This window comes from Lepidochelys olivacea, assembly GCF_965140295.1.
Source record: "Lepidochelys olivacea isolate rLepOli2 genome assembly, chromosome: 1".
NCBI classification, from domain to species: Eukaryota; Metazoa; Chordata; order Testudines; family Cheloniidae; genus Lepidochelys; species Lepidochelys olivacea.
Genome location: NC_140411.1, coordinates 681,578 through 707,732, shown reverse-complemented (window position 1 = coordinate 707,732; position 26,155 = coordinate 681,578). Strand labels below are relative to the sequence as shown.

General features: G+C 60.6%; 1 protein-coding gene across 1 annotated transcript; it reads right to left on the bottom strand.

Moving 5' to 3' along the window:
* Positions 1-1,984: 1,984 nt before the first annotated feature.
* Positions 1,985-16,054, bottom strand: HPX (hemopexin). The gene is made up of 10 exons (XM_084632549.1): positions 15,947-16,054; positions 14,538-14,605; positions 8,997-9,077; positions 7,996-8,138; positions 7,355-7,508; positions 6,876-7,088; positions 5,434-5,550; positions 4,899-5,029; positions 4,034-4,178; positions 1,985-2,835 (listed from the first exon to the last, which is right to left on the bottom strand). Exons 1-10 carry the CDS (start codon positions 16,009-16,011, stop codon positions 2,609-2,611), a joined length of 1,344 nt encoding a protein of 447 aa, XP_084488675.1. The 5' UTR covers positions 16,012-16,054; the 3' UTR covers positions 1,985-2,608.
* Between the last annotated feature and the right edge of the window lie 10,101 nt (positions 16,055-26,155).

Here is a 26,155-nt window from a genome sequence, read left to right as displayed (position 1 = left end):
GGAAACTCTTATGTCTTTACAGATGTAGTTGTGAAATCCTCACTTCTGTATTGTTTTGTCATTATAGTTCCCACTTTGCTATTGTTTATTGGCATGGTCTCTGTCTGGTTCTGTGATTGCTTCTGTCTGCTGTATAATTAATTTTGCTGGGTGTAAACTAATTAAGGTGGTGGGATATAATTGGTTAGCTAATCCATGTTAGGATTGGTTAGTTAAATTTTAGTAGAATGATTGGTTAAGGTATAGCTAAGAATATTACTATATAAATTAGGGGCAAACAGGAAGTAAGTTGGGATTCGAAAATAAGGAAAAAAGGAACTTGTATTTAAGCTTGCTGGAAGTTCACCCCAATAAACATCGAATTGTTTGCACCTTCGGACTTTGGGTATTGTTGCTCTCTGTTCATGCGAGAAGGACCAGGGAAGTAAGTGGGTGAAGGAATAAGCCCCCTAACAGTGAATCAAGGCACCTGGGAGCTGGGCTGGGGGGCCTCTCCATGCCATGCCTGGCAGCAGTGTCCCGCGTTGGGCTCCCCCACCTAGTGAGGGCAAACCCCCTGCTCCGCCTCACTGCCCCCGGGGCCTGCGGCTGCCAGGCTCCAAGCAGCAACCCCTCTGCCGCAGCGCCGGGGAGAGCTGCCGAGCCCCTCCTGTGGGCAGCTCCCGGGCACCCGCCTGCCCCCTTCCCCTCGCTCCTAAGCCCTTCCCACCCTGACAGGGCTCCCTGGTTGCGGGGGGCTCGTTGGGGAGCCAGAGTCTCTGTGGATTTGGGTGGGTTTCAACCATTCCTGTGACATCCCCGTCACTACACACACCCAGACATGCAAACTTGCACACATGCAAACGCACCCACATACACGCATGCACACGCAACTGCACACACAAACACACACATGCAAACGCACCCACATACACGCATGCACACGCAACTGCACACACAAACACACACATGCAAACGCACCCACATACATGCATGCACACGCAACTGCACACACAAACACAAACACGCACACATGCAAACACGCACATATACGCGTACGCAAATGCATGCACATGCAAATACACACACACAACCTCGCACATGCAAACACACACACAGAAACATGCAAACTCGCACACATGTAAACGCACATACAAACACACAAACTCGCACACATGCAGATACATGCATGCACACGCAACTGCACACACAAACACACGCACATGCTGTCACAGAGATTGGGGGAGTCCGGGCCCTGCACCCCCACTTCCTGCGATTCACCGTGACTCTCAGCCAGCCAGGAGAACAGAAGGTTTATTAAAGACAACAGGAACACAGTCCAGACCAGAGCTTGCAGGCAAAAACAGGACCCCTTAGTCAGGCCCTTCTAGGGGGCAGGGAGATTAGACCCCAGCTCTGGGGGCTCCCTCCTCTTCCCCAGCCCACTCCAGCCTCCCCCCAGCTCCTCCTCCAGCCTTTGTCCAGCTTCCCAGGCAAAAGGTGTCACCTGGACCCAACCCCACCCCCCCAGCTCAGGTGACAGGCTCAGATATCGTCCCTCCAGTGACACCCCCCTTCTATCCCATCCCCATTGCAGACAGTCCCAGTAAAAACCCCCTGCGACACCCCCAGGTCAATCCGCCCCACTCAGTCCCTGCTGCGTCACACATGCAAACTTGCACACATGCAAACACGCACATACACGCCTATGCAAATACACGCACATGCAAACGCACACAAACATGCACGCATGTGCAAATGCACACGAACATGTAAACTTGCACACATGCATATACACACATACACAAATGGACGCACATGAAAACACGCACACACACGTAAGAAGGGTCTGAATGAACTCTCCCCTGACAGCTGGCTGGGCAGGGGAGAAGCTTCAGGAGCCAACCGTACTTCCGTGAACACACCTACTCAACCTACAGAGCAGCGTTGCTTTAGCTGGTGTCGGGTCACAGATCACTTTAGTACCGAATGCAGGAGTATGAAATGCTGTTATCAATGTCGTTGATTTATTGTATGAGTAAAGGGGGGCAGAACTGTGCTTAACCTGTCCCAAATGAGGGGGTCACCCTCAGCTGGAAGGACCTCGTTAAGCCAGGGACTCGAAAGCCAGAGCCCGGTGACAGTAAGAGGGATGGGGACAAGGGTTCCAGCTACGAGATGCGCCCAGTCCATGGTCTGGTTTAACCTGTTTCTCCCCGCGGTTCAAAGACACAGCTAAATAAGCTTTATTAGGAGCCTGTTTGTTATTGTAAAGGTTCAAAGGGAGCTGAGGCCGGTTGTGGTGGGGCATGTTTCTGCCCAGTCTGCTCAGCGCTAAAAATCATGAAGAGACTGGCCGGCAGAGGTCACAGCAGAGAGGCGACTGGCAGGTAACCAGTGGAACAAGTGGCTGGTGAGGGAGCCAGCCAGAGCAAGTGCCCAGATGGCAGAGCAAGCCAGGTGCCATCTTCCCCGGGTGGGAGGGGAACTCTGAGCCCCGGGGCCTCACTGGCCCAGGACACCCCCTGTGCGTGGGGTGGGTGGAGGGAGACGGGAGGGGCACAGTAAAGGAACCGGGGGGCGGCTGGAAGGTCCCACTCGCCCCCAGGGGTCAGGCAGCGGTGCCCCATCAGTGGGGGCACCCAAAGAGGACGGCCGTCACGTTCTGGGGGGGGGAGGGCTTGGGGCTGGCCGTGAGCTCGGCCACGCTGGCGTAGCGGTGGAAGGTAGCACCGTGGAAGAGGTGCACCCCGTCCGCATTGCACATGGCGCTGTCCACCTGGGCGTGGGGGATGGGCCCCTCCAGCCTCTCGCTCCGCGGGCTCAGGTTCAGATCCACCCGCCTCAGGGAGTTTCCTGCAGGGCAGAGAGGAGCCGTCAGAGCCCCCGGCCCGGCCCGCACGCCCCTCCCCCGGCCCAGCCAGTGCACCCCTCCCCCGGCCACGTGAACAGAGCCCCCGGCCCAGCCCGCACGCCCCTCCCCCGGCCCAGCCAGTGCACCCCTCCCCCGGCCACGTGAACAGAGCCCCCGGCCCAGCCCCGCACGCCCCTCCCCCGGCCCAGCCAGTGCACCCCTCCCCCGGCCACGTGAACAGAGCCCCCGGGCCAGCCCGCACGCCCCTCCCCCGGCCCAGCCAGTGCACCCCTCCCCCGGCCACGTGAACAGAGCCCCCGGCCCAGCCAGTGCACCCCTCCCCCGGCCACGTGAACAGAGCCCCCGGCCCAGCCCGCACGCCCCTCCCCCGGCCCAGCCAGTGCACCCCTCCCCCGGCCACGTGAACAGAGCCCCCGGCCCAGCCCGCACACCCCTCCCCCGGCCCAGCCAGTGCACCCCTCCCCCGGCCACGTGAACAGAGCCCCCGGCCCAGCCCCGCACGCCCCTCCCCCGGCCCAGCCAGTGCACCCCTCCCCCGGCCACGTGAACAGAGCCCCCGGCCCAGCCCCGCATGCCCCTCCCCCGGCCCAGCCAGTGCACCCCTCCCCCGGCCACGTGAACAGAGCCCCCGGCCCAGCCCCGCACGCCCCTCCCCCCGGCCCAGCCAGTGCACCCCTCCCCCGGCCACGTGAACAGAGCCCCCGGCCCAGCCCGCACACCCCTCCCCCGGCCCAGCCAGTGCACCCCTCCCCCGGCCACGTGAACAGAGCCCCCGGCCCAGCCCCGCACGCCCCTCCCCCGGCCCAGCCAGTGCACCCCTCCCCCGGCCACGTGAACAGAGCCCCCGGCCCAGCCCCGCACGCCCTTCCCCCGGCCCAGCCAGTGCACCCCTCCCCCGGCCACGTGAACAGAGCCCCCCGGCCCAGCTCCAGGCACCCCTCCCCCAGCTCAGCCCCGTGTGCCCCTCTCCTGTCCCAGCCCCACCCGCGCCTCTCACCGGCCATGTGAACAGAGCCCCCAGCCCAGCCCCACACGCCCCTCCCCGATGATGTGAACGGAGACCCCCAGCCCAGCACTGTGCACCCCCACCCCACCTGTTCTGACCCTCCCCTCCCCACCCCTCCTGCTCCGACCACTAGACCTCACTGCCCTTCTCGCCAGGCCGTGCCCGGCCCACACCTTTGATGACGAAGAGCTCAGCGGAGTGGGGGCAGGTGAAGGTGGCGTCTGCCCCTGTGATGCCCAGCTCCTCCTCCAAGCCCCGGGGGTAGCCCTGCACCAGCGTGTAGCCCTGGCCCACCCGGTAGATGTAGACCTTGGAGCCCTGCAAGGCACACGCAGACCGGTGGGGTGGGGGTGGGGGACAGACACCCAGCCCCCACCCTGCCCTGGGGGGGACACAGACACCCCAACCTCCACCCTGCCCTGGGGGACACAGACACCCAGCCCCCGCCCTGCCCTGGGGGGGACACAGACACCCCAACCTCCACCCTGCCCTGGGGGACACAGACACCCCAGGCCTCGCCCTGCCCTGGGGGGGACACAGACACCCCAACCTCCACCCTGCCCTGGGGGGGACACAGACACCCCAGGCCTCGCCCTGTCCTGGGGGGGGCACAGACACCCCAGCCCCTGCCCTGCCCTGGTGGGGGGTCAGACACCCCAGCCCCCACCCTGCCCTGGGGGGGACACAGACACCCCAACCTCCACCCTGCCCTGGGGGGACACAGACACCCCAGCCCTCGCCCTGTTCTGGGGGGACACAGACAGCCAGCCCCCACCCTGCCCTTGGGGGGGCACAGACACCCCAGCCCCTGCCCTGCCCTGGTGGGGGGTCAGACACCCCAGCCCCCACCCTGCCCTGGGGGGGACACAGACACCCCAACCTCCACCCTGCCCTTGGGGGGACACAGACACCCCAGCCCCCCCGCCCTGCCCTGGGGGGACACAGACACCCCAGCCAAGCAGGCCCTGAGCTGGACACCCTGTTGTGAGTTGTCCACACAGCTGGGCTTGGCCAGAAGACGCCCCCCTCCCCCCGTACCTGGATCAGGTAGAGCTTCTTGTCCCAGCTGAAGGCGCTGTCCACCGGCCCGGCCAGCTCCTGCCACGTGTGGTTGAGAGGCCACGAGTGCCAGCCGTCCCGCTTGGAGTCCAGGCGGAAGTACTGCCCCCCTAGGCCGGGCGAGAACACTCCGCTCGGCATCACTGCTCTGGGGAGGGGGGCTGCTGGGCGTGCTCTCCGGACCATGGCCGGGACGTCCCGGTCACACCTGGAACCAGCAGCCGAGGGGAAGGGGTTTGCCCGCCAGACAAGGGGGGCCTATGGGGAGCGGTGGGGCTCTGGGGACTGTCCGGACAAGAGGGGTCGATGGGGAGCGATGGGGCTCCAGGAGCTCCAGCCAGGGGGCTGCAGGGCACCAGACAAGTTCTCCCTCCACAGGCACAGTGGCCCCTCGAGGCCCGAGCAGGCTGGAGCCGTCCTCAGGGTTGGGGCCGGGCTGTGGGGACCCGGGAGGGGGGCCAAGGCAGCAGGTTGGGGACCCCTCTGCCTCCCGGCGCAGCTGCTCCCCACTCACCCCGGAAGGCGTAGGTGCGGTTGGCATCGTCCGTGGTGAAGGCCTGGAAGGCGAGGCCGCTGCAGCGGTCCCGGATGGCCATGGCGGTGGCGTTTCTGCGGGCCTCGTGCCCGTGACCTGCACCCGTCAGCAGGGGAGAGAAGGGTCAGGTACACGGCAGGGGGGTGAGATGTCACAGGTGGGTCGGGGGCTGTTGGGGGTCCCAAGTTGGCTGGGGGGAACAGGGGATATCAAGGTCACAGGATGGCCAGTGGGTCTGGGGTGTTTTGGTGGCGGGCTCACAGGGCCAGGTTGTGTCAGGGGAGCCCGGGACACATTGGGGTCATGGGGCAGCTGGTGGGGGTCCAAGGAGGTTGGGGTCTATGATGAAGTGGGAATGTTCTTAATGTTTTCTCGGAATACTGTGTGTGTGCCTCAGTTTCCCCTAGGCAGTTCTTAATTCTCTAGGTGGTGGGATCAGGGTGTGTGATTGTTGCAGAGCCCGAGAGGGCAGGTGTGATGCCGTCTGCACAGAGAATGGCCGACACCCTGTCTCCTGATGGCCTGGGCCCCTCCTCTGCAAAGTTGCCCACTGAAGGGGCTGGAGAACAAAGAGATCAGGTGGCCTCCTGGCCCGGGAGAGAGAGAAAGGCCAGAGAAGGGGCTGGAGAACAAAGGGATCAGGTGGCCTCCTGGCCTGGGAGAGAGAAAAAGGCCAGAGAAGGGGCGGGGGAGTTTCAGTTTGGAGCTGGCTGGGGAAACGAGGCCCAGTTGGGGCTCTGGGCTCCCTGTCCCCCAAGACAGTCCTGACTGAGGGGTTCTGGTCTCTGTACCCACAAGCTCTGGTTTGGACCATGTTCCTGGCGTCTAATAAACCTTCTGTGTTACTGGCTGGCTGAGAGTCCCGGGGAATCGCAGGAAGTGGGGGGTGCGGGGCTCTGACTCCCCATCACTCGGTGACAGGGTCATAGGTTGGCCAGGGGGTATTGCAGGGGCTGTTGGGGGATGGGAGTATTATAGGGGGACAGGGGGTCAGAGTCACAGAGTGGCCAGGGGAGTTGGGGGTTGTGATCCTGGTGAGGCCAGGGATATTGAGGGGCAGCCACAATATCACGGGCGGGGGCCATTGGGGGTATCACGGGGGGGGGCTGCTGGGAGGATCATGGTGGGATATCGCAGGGGGGCTGTAGCCGGGGGTATCATGGGAGGAGCAGCCGGGGGGAATCAGGGGAGCTGTGGCAGGGGCTATCGTGGTGGGGCAGCGGGGGGAATCAGGGGAGCGGTGGCAGGGGGCATCGCGGGGGGCAGCGAGGGGGGCAGCGGTGGGAATCAGGTGAGCGGTGGGGGGGGCAGCGGGGGGAATCAGGGGAGCTGTGGCGGGGGCATCACGGGGGGGGCAGCGGGGGGAATCAGGGGAGCGGTGGGGGGGCATCGCGGGGGCAGCCGGGGTACCGCGATCTCACCCCTCCCGGGGCAGGCCATGAAGTAGTCGCGGGCGTCGTGGGGGTAGCCGGGGGGCACCTGGCCCGTGGCCGGCTGGAAGCGCAGGAAGAGGACACGCTGGAAGCAGTAGTAACGCTCCAGCCAGCGCACGGCCGCCGAGCAGCTGCTGACCGAGGGCCACGAGCGACGCTTCAGCACCCCCAGGCCCAGGTCGTAGAAGAAGACCTCACCCCCTGCAGGGAGAGAGACACGGCCCGGGTCAGCGCCCGCCCAGCCCCGGACCCCCCCACGGCCTGGGTCAGCGCCCGCCCAGCCCCGGACCCCCCCACGGCCCGGGTCAGCGCCCGCCCTCCTCCCAGACCCCCCCACGGCCCGGGTCAGCGCCTGCCCAGCCCCCCAGCCACCCACATGGCTTGCACAGCTCCCCTCTAACCAAGACCCCTACACAACACCTTCCCTGAGCCTGCCCCACCTGCCCTCCCCCAGCCTGGCCCCGTACCCTTGAAGAAGAGAAGGCTCTCGGCCGTGCAATCCTCGGGGTGACACTCCACGGCGCTGTCCAGGTCCCCAGGCACCCCCTTGAACTCGTCCCCGATGAGCCGGGGGTAGCCGGGCCGCAGCCGGCCCCCCGCATACGCCCAGACCCGCATGCCCTGTGGGCACACACACCTCAGCTGGACCATGGGGCTTTACGGAGACGGGCCCGGCCTGGCACCTGAGCCGGTAGGACCCCAGGATCCCGGGTACCGGCCTTTCCCGACAGCTACTCTGCCCCCAGCCCACTTGCACCTCAGCCCCACTGAGCCCCCACCCGGTCCCTGCAGCCCAGACCCCCCCTGCCCCCCGAGGCCCCCTGCAACACAGCCCCCCACTGAGTGGGAGGGATAGCTCAGTGGTTTGAGCATTGGCCTCCTAAACCCAGGGTTGTGAGTTCAATCCTTGAGGGGGCTATTTAGGGATCTGGGGCAAAAATTGGGGATTGGTCCTGCTTTGAGCAGGGGGTTGGACTAGATGACCTCCTGAGGTCGCTTCCAACCCTGATATTCTATGATTCTATGAGCCCCCACCCCACCCCCTGCAGCCCAGCCCCCCCACTGAGCCCCCACCCCACACTGAGCCCTGCCCGGCACCCCCCAGCACCTGGAAGAGGTAGACGCTGTCGTGCACACCGGGGGCCTCCTTGTGGTGGATGCGCAGCGCAGCGTCCACGGGGCCCTGGATCTCAGGCCAGGTGGCGTTGATGAGCTGGGCCGGGCCGTGGAAGCCCTTCCAGACGTGGTCACCTGCCGGGCGAGGCCAAGGGAGCCTGAGCAGGGCAGGGCTGGGCCCCGGAGCACGATGGGAAGTGGGGAGGGTGACGAAGTGAGAACGTTCTTAATGTCTTCTCTGAACACAGTGTGTGCCTCAGTTTCCCCATGTGTTACTCAAGTACTGAGGTGGTGGGACAGGGTGTGTTATCATTGCAGAGACCCCCAGAGGGCAGGTGTGGCTGCTGATGGGCTGCGGAGAACAGCGAACACTCGGCAGCCTGGCAACTGCTGGCCAGGCCCCCTCCTCCGCAAGGAGCAGCCGGGGGTGTTGGTGCAGCTGGGGTGACCTGCTGGACCGGGGAAAGGGACAAAGGACGGAGGACGGCAATGGGCGTGATGGGGGCCGGGCAGCTGGAAGCGAGTCATTCTCCTGGTTGGGGACTCAGGGGCGAGGGCCCAGGGCTCTGCCCCCCACCAGATGGACTTTGCTGAGGGTCCCCGATCCCGGTGCTACCAAGCTCTGTTCTACGCTGGGTTCCCGACGATAATAACCCGTCTGTGCCACACGCGGGCTGGGAGTCACGGCTGGCTGCGGCGTGGGGGGCAGGGCCCTTTGGGGGTGAGGCTCCCCAGGGGTCCCCCCCAGGGGGACTCGCTGCAGGGAGCTCATGGGGTGACCAGGGGGCTGAACGCTCCGAGGCCAGACTCAGGAGGCCCCAAAGCAGAGCAGGGTCCTTGCCCTGGGACAGGTGCCCTGAGGGCAGACGCTGCCCAGAGTCCTGCCTGGTGTCACTCAGAGCAGGGCCAGCGCCCCCAGCCTGGGCGCCCGGGACAGCCTGTGACGGACGCCCCTTTCCTTCCCCTGCCCCAGCGAGCCAGAGGCCCCCGTACCTCTGAAGAAGAGCATCACGCCGTGCTCGTCCAGTGTGACGGCGTCAAAGCCCCCCTCGTCCGCACACCGGCTTGCCACCTCTGGGGAGGAGAGTACAGTGCAGTCCAGCAAAGGGAGCTGGGGGGAAGCCCCCCATCCTGTCCCCCAGGAACTACCCGACCTCCTCCCACCACATTCACTGACCAGACCTGCCTCCACCCCGCCCCTGCTGCCACATCCCCAGGAACCAACCCTCCCTCTCCACCATGAGAATGTGGGAATTTTCCGAGTGTTTTGTACAACAACAGTGTGTGCCTCAGTTTCCCTGTGTGCTGCACGGTTACCTGGGGTTTGGGAGGAAAAGGTGGCTTGCTCTTTGTAGAGACCCAGAGATCCAGGTGGGATGGTGTGACGAAGTAGGACTGTTCTTAATGTTTCCTCTGAATAGTGTGGGGGTGCCTCAGTTTCCCCTATGAAGTTCTTAAGTAGCTAGGTGGTGCGATAAGGGTGTATGATCATTGCAGAGCCCTAGAGGGCAGGGGTGTGCAGGGGTCTGGACACGGAGAATGGTCCACACCCTGTTTCCTGGCAACTGATGGCCTGGGCCCTTCCCCCCTGCAAGGTGAGAACTAAAGGGTTGGAGAACAAAGGAATCCGGTGCCCTCCTGGCCCGGGAAAGGGACAAAGTCCAGAGGAGGAGGGGCTGGAGAGAGTTTCAGTTTGGGGCTGGCTGGGACATGGAGTGAAGGGCAGATGTGGTTGTCTGGCTCACTGCCCCCCAAAATGGACCCAGCTGAGGGGTCCTGTTCTCTGCACCTGCAAGCTCTGTTTTAGACCATGTTCCTGTCGTCTAATAAACCTTCTGTTTTACTGGCTGGCTGAGAGTCACGTCTGACTGCGAAGTTGGGGAGCAGGACCCTCTGGCTTCCCCAGGACCCCGCCTGAGCAGACTTGCTGGGGGAAGCGCACAGAGGGGCAGAGGAGGCTGAATGCTCCGAGGTCAGACCCAGGAAGGTGGAGCCGGGTGAGCTGTGTGTCCTGCAGACAGGCTGCTCGCAGGAAGGCGACTGCCCCAGAGTCCTGACTGGCTTCATGGGGAGCAGCTCCAGAGCATCGCCCAGGGACTCCGTGACAACTGGTGGCAGCGGTGGGATGTACTGCACCCCGTGGACGGCGCTTCCTGCAGTAAGTGACGGGGGAGCAGTAAAACGAAGGGGGATTGACGGGGACCAGGCCTGCTGAAGATTCAAAGAGAGACGGTTTCAGGGGGCGGTTAACCCCTGGGAGTGTGTGACCAGAGAGAAGGACTTTTGCAGTAACAGGGTCCCCTGGGGGATTGCAGCGAGCGGTCCCAGGGGCGGAGGAGTCTGCAGCTCGACCCTGGCAAAGAGGGGGTGACCTCGAGAAGGGCTGGCACACTAGGGGTTCTCCCTGGAAATGGTGGGGAGCTAAGAGCGCACAGGCCTGTGAGTCCACAACAACTTGGGAAGAGTGAAGTGATGGCCTGTCACCGTCTCCTTAAGAAGGACATCGTAACCCTGTGCAGAAAGAGAGGGTTGCGCATTGGGAAGTTCACCAAAGCAGAGTTAATCGTGCAGCTGGAGGAGGATGACCGCTGTAAGGAACAGATTCCTGACCCTCAATGGGGCTATAGCAGGATCTGGGAGCAGCGGAAGTGGTAGCCAGGCATCGCCAAGACTCCTGTCCCCGACCAGACGGGGGTCTTCACGATCGGGTTCCCCATCGGGGGATCGCAGACGGACAGGATTGGAGCTGAGTCCGAGAGAGCAAGAGGACTGTGAGAGACAGCGAGAGCCCGAGAAAGAGCTGCAGAAGCTGCAGCAGCATGAACTGGCGGTGGGGGAGTGGAGAGGCCTGGGGGACCTCCCCGGGGTGAGTGGGGATAGACCCCGGGGGGCCAGTTCCGCAGGGAACCTCGAGACTAAATTGCTGCCCCTGGTTAAGGGGTGGGGGATGTGGATGCCACCTCACTGCCTTTGAGCAGGCTGGCGATTTGAACCAGGGGGACCCTGCGGAAAAGCCCCGGTGTCTAGCTCCCTTGCCGGGTCCCAAGGCCATAGACTCCGTCAGCCAGATGGGTGGGGAGGTGGACAGGCTCCCACTCCTGACCCCAACCTATATGTCTGGGTGGAGTATCCTGGGGCCAGGCCCTTGGACCCCCAGTGGGAGCGGAAGGGGATGGTCAATGGGGAGACATTCCTGGGGTGGCGAGATCCTGGCACAGAGAGAACTGGTGTCAGACCCTGGGTGGTGCAGCCTCAGATGCTGAGGGGCTGGGTGAGCTGTGTGAGGGTCCCAGGGACGAAGCCCCTCGCCCTGCCTATGGCCCAGATCCCTGTGCAGACCCAGGAGGGGTGGGGCTGGCTGGTCATTGGGGTTCTCCGGGATATCGGCTGCGAGACCCTGTTGTGGGGTGACTGTGTCTCTTTGGGACAGGATCCAGGCCCTACTCCTGTAACTGCCGAGGGTTTGAATTTGAATCCAGGGAACCAATCGGCGGAGAGGGAAATGGTCAGTGAAAATGCAGATGACCTGGCTGGCAGCAGGGAGGAGCTGCTTGGCTCAGGCTACCTGCCTGCCTGTAACCAGCCCCCTGGGGCTGAGTGGGACAGAGAGATGCTCCCCGCCCCCTTGCACACTGGAGGGGGGCTCACACTGGCTCTGATGCTGTGAGGAAAGCAGCAAGCTCACTGCCTACCCCCACTGGGACAGCAAGGGCAGCGCTGAGCACAGTGGGAGCGGAGACCCCAGCTGAGTGCGGGGAGACACAGGCAGGACAGGGGATCTGTGGGGAGTGGTAAGGTGCTTGGTAAGGGAAGTTTGGATGAGCCTAGGCAGCCTTGTGAGCTGATGGCTTTGTCTAGTCAGCAGCGTGGGAAGGCGAGGAGAGTGGCAGATGAGTGTCCCTGGACCTTACCTGTTAGCTGGGTGGAGAATTGGGACAGGGAAGGAAACGTGCCTGTGTCTGTCAGGGGTATTGACTTGCCTATGGAGGGAGCTACCCTGGTCTCCAAGCAGTTGTCTGTGACCAGCCCTGTGTGCTGGGACCAGGGGAATGAGATCCCAAGCTGGGTGTCTGGGAAAGGAGAAGGTGTGTCTGGCTCTTCTTTGTCTGTGGAGCAGACAGAAGGGGCCTTTCAGCCTGTGACGGTTGAGGGTCGTGCAGTTGTCTCAGAATTGGTTCTGGATTCAGCTAAAGCCCAGGAAGGGAAGGGTCCTAAGTTTGTGTCTGCTCGGGAGAATGGCCCTGTAACTAGGGTCGCAGTTAGACAATTCTGGTGCTTATATTTTGCCTGTTGCTAGTGTGTTGTTGGAAAGGATGTAGCAACTCTGTCTAATCAGGGTGAGATCCTAGCCAGGGCACAAGGAGAGCGGGAAGGTGTGTGATTGTGTTACCTACTGAGGGTGTGGAAACCTGTAGCAAGAAGGAAAAGCTTCCTGAACTTGTGTGTGGCAAAGGGAAGGAGAATGCTTCTAATCTTTTATCTAGGAAGTCTGTCAGTTTGCCTGAAAGGGGATTGTGTAGGAATCCGCCTGATGGGCCAGAGGTGATTCTGGATGTAAGGGAGACCCAGAAAGAGTCTGTTGTTGCTCAGGAAAGTGTTCCTCTGGAGCAAGCCCTAGGTAAAGAGGGTAAGAGCAGAATTTCTGGGAGGGGTGAATTGTTGCATAGAAAAGCCCTCGGGAAAGGAATCCTCATGGAGTCTTTGCAAGCAGTTTACTGCCACTGAAGGGTGTGAAAGTGATTTAATCAAGAAAGTTTCAGTTCTTAACAGCCAGAAATTTTCTGTTGTGAATGGATCCACTGACTGTCCTGTTGAAAGACCCAGTGTGGAGAGCTTTGAGAAGGTCTCAGATGAAGTGAAAGCTGTTAAGAAAGTTAAACAGTCCTATAACCAAGTGGCTGTGTTTGGCTAGCTTGTTGGGGAGAAGACCCAATCCCAGTTTGACCCCCTGGGGTTTTGGGGTGGCCAAAGGGCAGGGGCTGCATAAACCTTCCCACATGCGGCCTGCGAGTGCTATCGACAACCCCCAACCTAAGGGAGGGCGTGAAACTGGAAGGGCCTGGTGTAACTCCTACCAAGGAATGGGAGAGATGCTGGGGCATCCATGGGAACGTTGGTGGCTTCAAACTTCCCCAGGTCACCGGCTAATGTGACCCCGCTCAGTTCGATCTCAGAGGGGGGAGAGATGTGACGAAGTGGGACTGTTCTTAATGTTTCCTCTGAATACTGTGGGGGTGCCTCAGTTTCCCCTATGAAGTTCTTAAGTATCTAGGTGGTGGGGTAAGGGTGTATGATCATTGCAGAGCCCTAGAGGGCAGGTGTGTGCGGGGGTCTGGACACAGAGAATGGCCGACACCCTGTTTCCTGGCAACTGATGGCCTGGGCCCTTCCCCACTGCAAGGTGAGAGCTAAAGGGTTGGAGAACAAAGGAATCAGGAGACCTCCTGGCCCGGGAAAGGGGAAAGCCCAGAGGAGGAGGGGCTGGAGGGAGTTTCAGTTTGGGGCTGGCCGGGACATGGAGTGAAGGGCAGACGTGGTTGTCTGGCTCACTGCCCCCCAAAATGGACCCAGCTGAGGGGTCATGTTCTCTGCACCTACAAGCTCTTGTTTTAGACCATGTTCCTGTCGTCTAATAAACCTTCTGTTTTATTGGCTGGCTGAGAGTCACGTCTGACTGCGGAGTTGGGGTGCAGGACCCTCTGGCTTCCCCAGGACCCCGCCTGAGCAGACTCGCTGTGGGAAGTGCACGGAGGGGCAGAGGAGGCTGAATGCTCCAAGGTCAGACCCAGGAAGGGGGAAGCCGGGTGAGCTGTGTGTCCTGCAGACAAGCTGCTCCCAGAGAGGAGACTTCCCCAGAGTCCTGCCTGGCTTCATGGGGAGCAGTTCCGGAGCATCGCCCGGGGACTCCGTGACAGAGGGGCACCTGAGCCCAGACACCAGCCCAGGCCTCGGGTACCTAGCAACTGACAACCCCCCCACCCCCTTGCGCCCCCTTGCGGACCAGCTGGAGGACAAGGGCCAGGTGACCAGGTTTGCCCAGGAACTGGAACAAAGCTCGGAGGAGGGACTGGGGGTAGTGATGCAGGGGCGGCTGGACACATGTTCCTGGACAGGGATTACAGAGGGGCCGGGGGGCTCTGGGCTCTGATCCGACCCGGCTGGCCCAGGCTCTAACTCTCTGCGCTGGGTCCAGACCCCCAGGCACCCCCCTGCTGTTACCCGCTGGCTGAGTCACTGCAGAGTGAGGCAGGGGAGTGCCTGGCTCCCTTGGGGTACAAGTCTCCCACGGGGGTCCCACCCAGGGAGCTCCCAACGTGAGGTGGAAGCTGGGGGCTCCGAGGGTCGGTCCCAGGAGGGGGGGAGCCGAGGGGCTGACCACGGGGAGTGTGACCCGGAGGGGGCTGACGCCTGCAGGGGGCCTGCCAGGGACTGTCCGGAAAGCAGGCGAGGGATCTGGGCTGGGGGATCCCTGACACACACACCCCGCTGCATCCCGACCCCCCGGCCGCAGGCTGCCCCCCGGCTGCGTCTCACCTGTGTCGTTGAGGTGGGTCCCAGCCCCATGGTGGAACCGCAGTCCGGCCTCCCCCGGTTTGCCAGGGCTGTTGTGGAGAGAAGGCAGTGTGGGTCCCGGTACCCTGAGGTCTCCTCCCCAGCTGGATCCTCTCCTTGCTGGGGCAGTGTGGGGGGCAGAGGGACCCCAGACCTCCAACAAGGGGTAGCTTTAGTCTTGGGGCCTGGGCCCTGCTGTGAGCTCCTGGGGGACGGGGCACCTGGGCGCTGGGCACCGGGTCTGGGCAGGTGTGCTCGGGACAGGTCCTGAAACACACCCACCTCTCCCGGCCTGCAGGAGCCACACCCGGGGTCTCGGCAGCTGCGTGCACGAACGCCCGCGCCCTCCTGACGTGCACCAGCGCCCGTCCCTCTCGCACCAGGGCCCGTCCCTCTCGCACCAGGGCCCGTCCCCCTCCCACATCTGTCCCTCTCGCACCAGCACCCGTCCCTCTCGCACCAGGGCCCGTCCCTCTCGCACCAGGGCCCGTCCCCCTCCCACATCTGTCCCTCTCACACCAGCACCCGTCCCTCTTGCACCAGCACCCATCCCTCTCGCACCAGCACCCGTCCCTCTCGCACCAGGGCCCGTCCCTCTCGCACCAGGGCCCGTCCCTCTCGCACCAGCACCCGTCCCCCTCCCACATCTGTCCCTCTCGCACCAGCACCCGTCCCTCTCGCACCAGCGCCTGTCCCCCTCCCACATCTGTCCCTCTCGCACCAGCACCCATCCCTTTCTCACCAGCACCCATCCCTCTCGCACCAGCACCCATCCCTCTCACACCAGCACCCGTCCCTCTAGCACCAGTGCCCGTCCCTCTAGCACCAGCGACCGTCCCTCTCGCACCAGTGCCCGTCCCCCTCCCACATCTGTCCCTCTCGCACCAGCACCCGTCCCTCTCGCACCAGCGCCCGTCCCCCTCCCACATCTGTCCCTCTCGCACCAGCACCCGTCCCTCTCGCACCAGCGCCCGTCCCCCTCCCACATCTGTCCCTCTCGCACCAGCACCCGTCCCTCTCGCACCAGTGCCCGTCCCTCTCGCACCAGCGCCCGTCCCCCTCCCACATCTGTCCCTCTCGCACCAGCACCCATCCCTCTCGCACCAGTGCCCATCCCCCTCCCACATCTGTCCCTCTCGCACCAGCACCCGTCCCTCTCGCACCAGTGCCCGTCCCTCTCACACCAGCACCCCCGCCAGCCCTTCCTCACACAAACGCTTCTGCCAGTGCCATCCCCACCTGCACACACAGCCAGGCCCTGCCCCTCGTACATGGGCCCCCCTCACACCATCCCCCCTCGCACGGGCCCTCTGGCCGCACACGCCCTCGGCCCCCTCTGCACACGTGGCAGGAGCTGTGCCCATGCCCCACGCCCCAGCTGTGCCACTCACAGGGAGTGGGCGAGCCCCAGGGCCAGCGCCCAGGCCAGGGACAGGGTGGCCACGGCACCCCGCATGCTGATCTGGCTCAGGGCTCTGGGCTGTCGCCTGCCCCTATATAGAGTGGGAGGCAGGGCCCAGAGCCCATGGCACAGCCCCCACCCCCCCAGCCCAGAGCAGCTCCAATTAACCCTGCACACGCCAGGCTCCCTGCTGCCCCGGGGACCAGCCCCACAGCCCGGAGCCGAGAGCCCCGGAGACCCCCAGAACCCAGCAGAGGCAGCCAGGTGGAATGGGGAGACTCTGCCCCCCTGGAGCCGAGCAGGGTGGGGGTTGTTCACTGTCTGCCCCAGGACTTGGCCCCCGGGGCCTTGCTGGGATGGGGTGCAGGGCTGAGCACAGGTCCACACCACCGCTGCCCCCCACCCAGGGCTGCCCCTGGGTCCCCACTGGGTAAATCCCCTGAGTGCTGGCTAGGGGCCTGGGGAGAGCTGGGGGCGGGGAGGGGGAGATGCATGGGGCAGAGGGACAGGGCGAGGGGGGGCGCTGCATGGGGGCTGCATGGGGCAGAGGGGACCGGGCCGAGGGGGCTACATGGGGCAGAGGGACAGGTGTGGGGGCTGCATGGGGCAGATGGCCGGGCTGGGGTGGGTTGCATGGGACAGAGGGACCGAGCCGGGGGGGGGGGGCTCCATGGGGCAGAGGGACAGGGCAAGGGGGGGTGCTGCATGGGGAAGAGGGGACCAGGCCAGGGGGTGTGTGTGCGCGCATGGGGCAAAGGCAACCGGGCTGGCAGGGCTTCATGGGGCAGAGGGACCAAGCCGGGGGGGCTGCAAGGGGCAGAGGGACAGAGCGAGGGGGGGCGCTGCATGGGGCAGAGGGGACTGGGCCGGGGGGGCTGCATGGGGCAGAGGGATGGGACGGGGGTGCTGCATGGGGCAGACGGCTAGGCCAGGGGGTACATTCCTGGCACTGTCCTGCCTGTTTCCCAGCAGCTCCCTGGGGACGCCCCGCAGGGGGGTAACCCTGGCCCCAGCTCTGTTTGCTCAGCTCAGGGCAGCGACCAAAGTGCAGGTCAGTGAGCACAGCACCCGGGGGTCAGCGCCCTGCCACCCTCCCCCACCCTGGGCCTGGGCCATACCCACCCTTACCTGGGCCTGGGTTAGGGCCCCCCCCTTCCCTGGCCACGGGGCCCTGCCTCCCTCCTGTCATGCTGGGTACAGGGCCCTGCTCCCTTTTCCTGGGCACGGGACCCTGCCTCCCTCCCCTGCTCTGGGCATGGGGTCCTGCCCCTCTCTCCCCCTCTGGGCACGGGGCCCGCCCCATTCCATTAAACTAGCCAGAGACATAAAGGGTAACAAGAAAACTTTCTACAAGTACATTAGAAGAAAGAGGAAGACCAAGGACAGGGTTGGCTCATTACTCAGTGAGCGGGGGAAACAATAACAGGGATTGTGGAAATGGCAGAGGTGCTAAATGACTTCTTCGTTTTGGTTTTCACCAAGACGGTTGGTGGTGATTGGACATCTAATGTAGTGAATGCCAGTGAATACCAGGTAGGGTCAGAAGAGGCTAAAATAGGAATAGAACAAGTTAAAAGTTACTTAGACAAGATAGATGTCTTCAAGTCACTGGGGCCTGGTGAAATGCATCCAAGAACACTCAAGGAGCTGACTGAGGAGAGATCTCAGCCATTAGCGATTATCTCTGAGAAGTCATGGAAGACGGGAGAGATTTCAGAAGACTGGGAAAGGGCAAATCTAGTGCCCATCTCTAAAAAGTAAAATAAGGACAACCCAGGGAATGACAGACCAGTCAGCTTAACATCTGTACCCAGAAAGATAATGGAGCAAATAATTAAGCAATCATTTTGCAAACATCTAGAAAATAATAAGGTGATAAGTAACAGTCAGCATGGATTTGTCAAAAACAAATCGTGTCAAACCAACCCGGTAGCTTTCTTCACCAGGGTAACGAGCCTTGTGGATAGAGGGGAAGCGGTAGACGTGGTATATCCTGACTCCAGTAAGGCTTTTGATACTCTCACAAACAAACTAGGGAAATGCAACCTAGATGGAGCTACTATAAGGTGGGTACAAAACTGGTTGGAAAACCGTTCCCAGAGAGGAGTTATCAGTGCTTCACAGTCATGCTGAAAGGGAATAACGAGTGGGGTCCCACAGGGATCAGTTCTGGGCCTGGTTCTCTTCAATATCTTCACTGATTTAGATAATGGCATACAGAGTACACTTACAAAGTTTGTGGACAATACCAAGCTGGGAGGGGTTGCAAGTGCTTTGGAGAACAGGATTAAAATTTAAAATGATCTGGACAAACTAGAGAAATGGTCTGAAGTAAATAGGATGAAATTCAATAAGGACAAATGCAAAGTACCCCACTTAGGAAGGGACAATCGGTTGCACACATACAAAATGGGCAATGACTGCCTAGAAAGGAGAACTGCAGAAAGGGATCTATACGAGTCAACAGTGTAACGCTGTTGCAAAAAAAGCAAACATCATTCTGGGCTGGATTAGCAGGAGTGCTGTAATCAAGACACAGGAAGTAATTCTTCCACTCTACTCCGCGCTGATTAGGCCTCAACTGGAGTATTGTGTCCAGTTCTGGGTGACACATTTCAGGAAGGATGTGGACAAATTGGAGAAAGTCCAGAGAAGAGTAACAAAAATGATGGAAGGTCTAGAAAACATGACCTGTGAGGGAAGATTGAAAAAATGGGATTTGTTTAGTCTGGAAAAGAGAAGACTGAGAGGCAATGGGCTTACGTTGCAGCAAGGGCGGTTTAGGTTGGACATTAGCTAAAGCTTCCTAATTGCCAGGGTGGTTAAGCCCTGGAATAAATTGCCCAGGGAGGTGGTGGAATCTCCATCATTGGGGATTTTTAAGAGCTGGTTGGACAAACGTCTGTCAAGGATGGTCTAGATAATACTTAGTCCTGCCACGAGTGCGGGGGACTGGATGTGACAAAGTTGGGGATGTTTGTGGTGATTTACATTAAGAGCATGTGTGCGCCTCAGTTTCCCTGTGTCCTGCACGTTTAACAAGGTGGTGGGAGAGGGGGGTTGTTGCAGAGGACAAGGTGTGACCTCGCCTAGCAACCGGGACCCCGGACAATGGCCTGGAGACGGGGAACCCCAACACCTGGTGACTAAGAGGCCCACCCCAGCTTGGCCGATAGCCGGGTCTGGGCAGTGGGAGGACCCCGGTGACCGGACCAGCGGGTCCCGCCGGGGGGGAACAAAGGGCGGAGGAGAGGGGCCCCAGCGACCGAGACAAAGGGCAGAGGCGGGGCTTGGGGGCGGTGATAGGGGGGCTCGGCAGGGGGGAGGGAGCGGGCAGAGCCGCCCTGGATGCGGGACAGCCCTAAATGGGCTGGGCTGGGGGAGGCCAGGCCTGAGGCCGGGCACTTTCCTGTGCTGGGTTCAGACGCTCACTAAACCCTCCTGTGTTACGCTGGCCCAGAGTCGCTCCAGTCTAGAGATTGGGGGCAGCGGGGGGGGGAGGGCCCTGGGGGTCCAGAGCGAGGGGACTCCTTGATGGGGCCCATGGCACAGACAGGCGTGCTGAGGCTCAGGACTTGTCTACACTACCCACAGGAGCAACGGGCAGCGGGGGTCGATTTATCGCATCTAGAGGCGATAAATTGACCCCTGAGCGCTCCCCCGTTGACGCCGGGACTCCACCGGAGCGAGAGGCAACGGGGGACCGTCAGCCGTCGACTCCGCGCAGCGAAGACACCGCGGTGAGTAGATTGAAGTACGTCAACTTCAGCAACACTGGTTTCGTAAAAAGAACAGGAGGACTTGTGGCACCTTAGAGACTAACCAATTTATTTGAGCATGAGCTTTCGTGAGCTACAGCTCACTTCATCGGATGCATACTGTGGAAAGTGTAGAAGATCTTTTATACACACAAAGCATGAAAAAATACCTCCCCCCACCCCACTCTCCTGCTGGAGTTGCATATCTTAGATCGAAACACACACACCCTTCCCCCCGAGTGTAGACCAGCCCTCAGAGAGGTGCAGTTCCAGGAGGCCGGGGGGCTGGACCCCTGAGAGAGAGTGGCCCCTCGAGAAGGGCTGTCGCACTGAAGGGGGCTCCCCCCAGGGACCACACGGGGCCGAGCGTGGGCGCGACCGGGGGTCCGTGGCACTGGACGAGCTGACCTCTCGAGGGCCCTTCCGGTCCTGTGATTCTCTGGTCAGTGCCAGGGGCTTGGAGGACGATCTTCGCAGCAGCAGACTGAGTGGATCTGGGCAGCCAGGATGACACTGGATCAGGTGTCCCAGAGCCGCACGATCGGTGCTACACCCCCTGCTTCGGAAAAGTCTTTTTGAGGGAACCTTCAGCGTGCCAGAGGCGAGGCCGGAGAGCGGGGGGGCAGGGATGGAGACACAAGAGACCTGGAGGAGAGTCTGAGCTCTGTGGGTGGCTCTGCCTCGGGCTGGAGAGGTGATGCAGGATGTATCCACAAGCCTTCGCCAGAGCCAAGCGGGAAGGAGCTGGAGCCCAGGGCCGAGGTACAGGCAGGCTGGGCTTGTGGCCACGGGGACCGAGAAAGGAGGGAACAGGGAGGGTTTGTGGAGGGAGATTTAAGTCTCCAGTTTTGCCATGTGGCGCTCGAGCTGCCCCTGCAGAGACAGGCCAAGGCCGCCCTTTGCACCAGAGAGGCCAGGCTGGAGCAGAGGCCGGGTTGGAGCAGAGGCTGGGCTGGATCAGGGAGGCCAGGCTGGAGCCGGGAGGCTGGGCTGGAGCCAGGAGGCCGGGCTGCAGCAGAGGCTGGTTCATTTGTGTTTGCAGACAAGGTGACCCAGAGACAAGGGCAGAGCATTCTCAGGAGTCTGGTTTGCAATTTTTTCCGTCCCCCGCTGGGCTCCTCCCCCGGTCCTTCGTTCCGAGCAGGGTCTCGAGCCCCCCAGGGGAGAACGGGGGCTCTGAATCCCAGCGACGGAGCGGCTGGATGGAGTGGCTGCACCCAGTGTCAGTTCGTATAAGTACATGGCACAGGGTCCTGGACCCGCAGGCCGGGAGGGGCCCAGGGGGCATTGGCTGGTCCCGTCCCTGCACTCAGGGCAGGGCCAGGCATGACTCGGCTTGTTGGGTTCTGAGCCTGCAGCCTGGGTGATGAATTTCCAGGGCTACAAAGTGGAGCTCAGACGTTGGGCTGCAGCACAGTGACAGGGGGCAGGGCGGCGAGGGCTCTCCCGGCTCCCCCCAGCCTCGGCTCTCCCTGCCGGTGGCCTCCAAGCACCCGGCATCGGCCGACCAGGAAGAGACGCATGACAGGTGCGGCCCTGAGAAATCCTGCCCAGAATGTCCCGCATCCCGTGGGCGGAGAGGAAACAGGGAGGGGATTGACCCGGCGGCCAAGGCCGGTGGTGGGTGCTATGGGGGGCTCCCTGCCTGCAGGGTCCTGCTGGGAGCGTCTCGCCACCAAGGGACTGTCTGGCTGTGTCACGTCTCTGTGTTTGACTCCCCAGGCTGGTCTCTGGGGTGCAAGGAGGGGGTGGGGACGTAAAACCAACCTTCAGGGGGACGAGCCAGAGGGGAACGGGCCAAGTGTCTGGCAGCTAGGAGCTTGGGGAGGGGGATTTGGGGAGACTCAGGGTCACCCTGCAGGGACTGACAGGGCTGGGGAGAGCCAGGGGATCAGGGCTCTGAGTTCAGGCTGTGCAGAGTGAAGCCCTCCAGGTTGCTGACCAGCAGTGACAGGACCCCTCACTGCACTGGGGGCCCCCAAAACATCAGACACCTTCACCAGGATCCAGCTGAGGTCTGAGAGCTCCCCCGTCCCTGTGTCACCAGGGCGGGGACTGGTGAGCGCAGTGTGGCGGGGCCAGTCACCATCGCTGAGACCAGGCCGGCTGGGGTATCAGATTGGCTCGCACGGCGTCTGGCATTTGGACTCTGCTCCGCTGCACGTGTGGCCAATGCTCCAGGGGCACGTCTGCACCCCGGCTCCTCACGTTCACACGGGATTTCGTCATCACACATTTGTAACAAAAAAATAATCTCCCTTTTGGGCGGCTTCTCGGATTCCCAGGACAGGGCTGTGCCTGCAGCTTTGGGACAGGCCTGGGGAGGAACCCCCCGATGACCCAGACCCCCAAGGATTCCTGTTCTCCCTCCAGGGCCGGCCATGCGGCCTCACCACCTCCTCTTAGCTCCAGCCTCCTGCGACTCCGGTCAGAGACCTTTACACTCTGCAGGGAATCTTGTGCCTGTCTTGGTCGTCCTCCCTGGGGAGACCCCATGCTCCGCTGGCCAGAGCTTCCCGGCTGGGGGCGTTGAGTGGTTCAGTCCTTGGAGTCCTCATTGTCCTTCGGGTCCTGCACTGATATGGGCTGGTCCTAGCCAGTCCAGACGCCCCGTCCTATCGTCCCAGACGGCTACAGGACGCAAATGCCTCAGCTCTCCTGCTCTGCCCCATGAGCAGCCCCTGAGCCCTTCTGCAGCCCTGGGGCAGCAATCTCTGGCCGGTCAGCCACTGTTGTGCCATAAAGCTATTGCAGATGAGTCCCACATCTTCACTGGGTGTTTGCTGGCCCTGTGGCAATGTCCAGGAGCGGTTCACGGTCAATTGCACGCAACATCAGACACGCAGAAATAAAGACATGAAACTTTTTATACCCTTGGATTATGTCCAAAGTCTCCTTCTCTACCTGATAAGCTATTACCAGCAGGACAGTGGGGTGGGAGGAGGTATTGTTTCATGATCTCTGTGTGTATATAAAGTCTGCTGCAGTTTCCACGGTATGCATCCGATGAAGTGAGCTGTAGCTCACGAAAGCTCATGCTCAAATAAATTGGTTAGTCTCTAAGGTGCCACAAGTCCTCCTTCTCTTTTTGCAAATACAGACGAACACGGCTGTTACTCTGAACCTTCTCTATCTGAGCACCGTGAGAGGGAAGCCAGGGGTCTGACTCCTCTGATAACACCCTGCTGAGGGCACCTGTGACAGCTCCGGCCTGCTCCACACCACACAGGTGTGGACACGTCTCCCTAGGGAGAAGCGCCCCATTCCAGCCAGGCAGGAACACCCCCTTCCGAGGGCGTTGTGCCATGGTCCATGTATTCAGAGTAGCAGCCGTGTTAGTCTGTATCCGTAAAAAGAAAAGGAGGACTTGTGGCACCTTAGAGACTAACCAATTTATTAGAGCATGAGCTTTCGTGAGCTACAGCTCAGTTCATCAGATGCATGCAGTGGAAAATACAGTGGGGAGATTTATATACACAGAGAACAGGAAACAATGGGTGTTACCTACACACTGTAACCAGAGGGATCAGGTACGGTGAGCTATTACCAGCAGGAGAGCAGGCAGGGGGACCTTTTGTAGTGTTAATCAAGGTGGGCCATTTCCAGCAGTTGACAAGAACGTCTGGGGTGGTCAGGGGGAGATAAACATGGGGAAATAGTTTTACTCTGTGTAATGACCCATCCACTCCCAGTCTTTATTCAAGCCTAAGTTAATTGTATCCAGTTTGCAAATGAATTCCAATTCAGCAGTCTCTCGTTGGAGTCTGTTTTTGAAGTTTTTCTGTTGTAATATCGCAACTTTCATGTCTGTGATTGCGTGACCAGAGAGATTGAAGTGTTCTCCGACTGGTTTATGAATGTTATAATTCTTAACATCTGATTTGTGTCCATTTATTCTTTTACGTAGAGACTGTCCAGTTTGACCAATGTACATGGCAGAGGGGCATTGCTGGCCCATGATGGCGTAGATCACATTGGTGGATGTGCAGGTGAACGAGCCTCTGATAGTGTGGCTGATGTGATTAGGCCCTATGATGGTGTCCCCTGAATAGATATGTGGACACAGTTGGCAACGGGCTTTGTTGCAAGGATAGGTTCCTGGGTTAGTGGTTCTGTTGTGTGGCGTGTGGTTGCTGGTGAGTATTCGCTCCAGGTTGGGGGGCATGTATTGAGATCGGCACGGCGTGAGTGTCAACGCCGCATTACTCATGTCAACCATAGCAGTCCTCCAGCAGCTGCCCCACAATGCCCCCACTCTGACCGCTCTGGCCACCATTGTGAACTCCACTGCCCAGGGGTCACAGAGACCAGACCCCCCTGGCGTGGATTTCGGAAATTCCCTTTCCTGAGAGCAGCTCTCCACTGGTGTGTGCAGTGTCCTGCTGGCTACGCGCTCCAGACGCACTCCTGCCTGGTGCTCACGGGAGATGCTGGATCTCCAGGGCCGGTGGGGAGAAGCACCGTTCCGATCCAGCTGTACGTCAACAGCTGCGATCTGGTTGCTCGGGCGGAGCAGGAGAAGGGGCGCGTCAGGGCCCAGAAGCAGAGCCACAGGAAAGCCAAGAAGCTGGGGCAGGTGTCCCGGAACGCCAGGGAGGCCGACCATCGACGCGGTTGGCTTTGACGTATTGCTGCGTGCCGTACTTGGTGAAGACAGTGAGCTCAATAACTCCCGGAGCTCTGGGGCACTGCTTGGCTCAGTCGGTGCCCGCTGGGTCCCATTGTTTCCTTTGTTACTCATAGATGTAGCCTGCAAAGGCAGAGAATGGGCCACTTGACACAAGACCAGCGTGACAGGAGCGTTGCCTATTCACCCAAAGCAGATCGCTGGGGAAGGCAGTCCACGGCTTTTTAGGATACAATTTTTTCAATTTTACTCACTAAAATCATAGGGGAAACCATCGACCACTTTTTAACCCTGAGTCCCTTTTATCCCATAACGTGTTTTGGTTTGTGTTTGAATTCTGCAAGAGAACTGAGTCCGGAACTAAGATACCAAAAGAACCCAAACCCAAGGATGCAATAGTCTCCATACTCCGATGCCCTCTGCAGAAGTTCCTCCTCACTTAGGGAGGGAGACCAATGGACTTTTGAAACGTTACCCCTAAACTATTGCTAAGACTATCGTGCATATACGGGGCGGGGTGGGGCTGCTGTTTGAAAACTGGGAACAGCACAATCAAGGATTCCAAAGCACATTACTTGAAGTGACTGGACTAAGGGAAGTTGCTATAAAGGTTAGCCATAATGTTAATGTCACCAAATCACTGGCCATGCTCTGGAACTGCTCCATACAAAGCCAGGCAGGACTCTGTGGAAGCCTCCTCTCCCTGAGCAGACTGTCCCCAGGGCAAGAAGCTTCCACAACTTGGACCCTCCTGGATCTGACTGGTATGATTTAGTTGGGGATCGGTCCTGCTTTGAGCAGGGAGTTGGACTAGATGACCTCCTGAGGTCCCTTCCAACCCTGATAGTCTATGACCTTGGAGCATTCAGCCTCCTCTGCCCCTCCGTGCACTTCCCACAGCGAGTCCGCCCAGGCGGGGTCCTGGGGAAGCCAGAGGCTCCTGCCCCCCAACTCCGCAGTCAGACGGGACTCTCTGCCAGCCAGTAAAACAGAGGGTTTATTAGATGACAGGAACATAGTCCAAACCAGAGCTGGTAGGTACAGGAAACAGAACCCCTCCGTCAGGTCCATCGTGGGGCCAGGGAGGCCAAACTATGGGTCTGAGCCTCCCTCTCTTTCCCCAGCCAGCTCCAAACTGAAACTCTCCAGCCGCTCCTCTGGCCTTTGTCTCTTTCCTGGGCCAGGAGGCCACCTGATCCCTTTGCTCTCCAATCTCTTCAATTGGCACCTTGCAGGGGGGAAGGGCCCAGGCCATCAGTGGCCAGGAGATAGTGTGTCAGCCATTCTCTGTGCAGACACCATCCCACTGGCCCTCTAGGGCTCTGTAACAACCACACCCCCTTATCCCACTGTTGCCGGCACCCAGTGCCGAGAGGCTGAACAACAGCTTGAGTTGGTTCGTTACCCGGTGTGCTACACCCAATAATCACAACGAGGTGGAGAAGCAGAAAAGTTTATTTGCAGCTGCAAAAAGGTACAGGGAGAATAAAATCTCAAATCCTGCACAACAGAGCAGGAAGTTACACAGGCTTTTATACATCCTTTTTCCCAGCATACTTATCCAATAGCAAGCTGCCCCAAGTATCCATATAGCCAGCCAATCCAGTTCCCAGCTAGTTCCCTGATTCTCTGTATCATTTGTTAAACTATATATAAAGCTGCTTTATTCAGCATTGTTCTTCCATATCTCCCCTGTTTGGCCTTGCTTAGTTTCAGGCAGTCTGACTCTGCAACATACTGTTGCAGATTCTCAGCATAACTGCTGTGTGTGCCTCCAGGCGGGGGGGCCAAGGACACTTGGGCCTAGTACGCA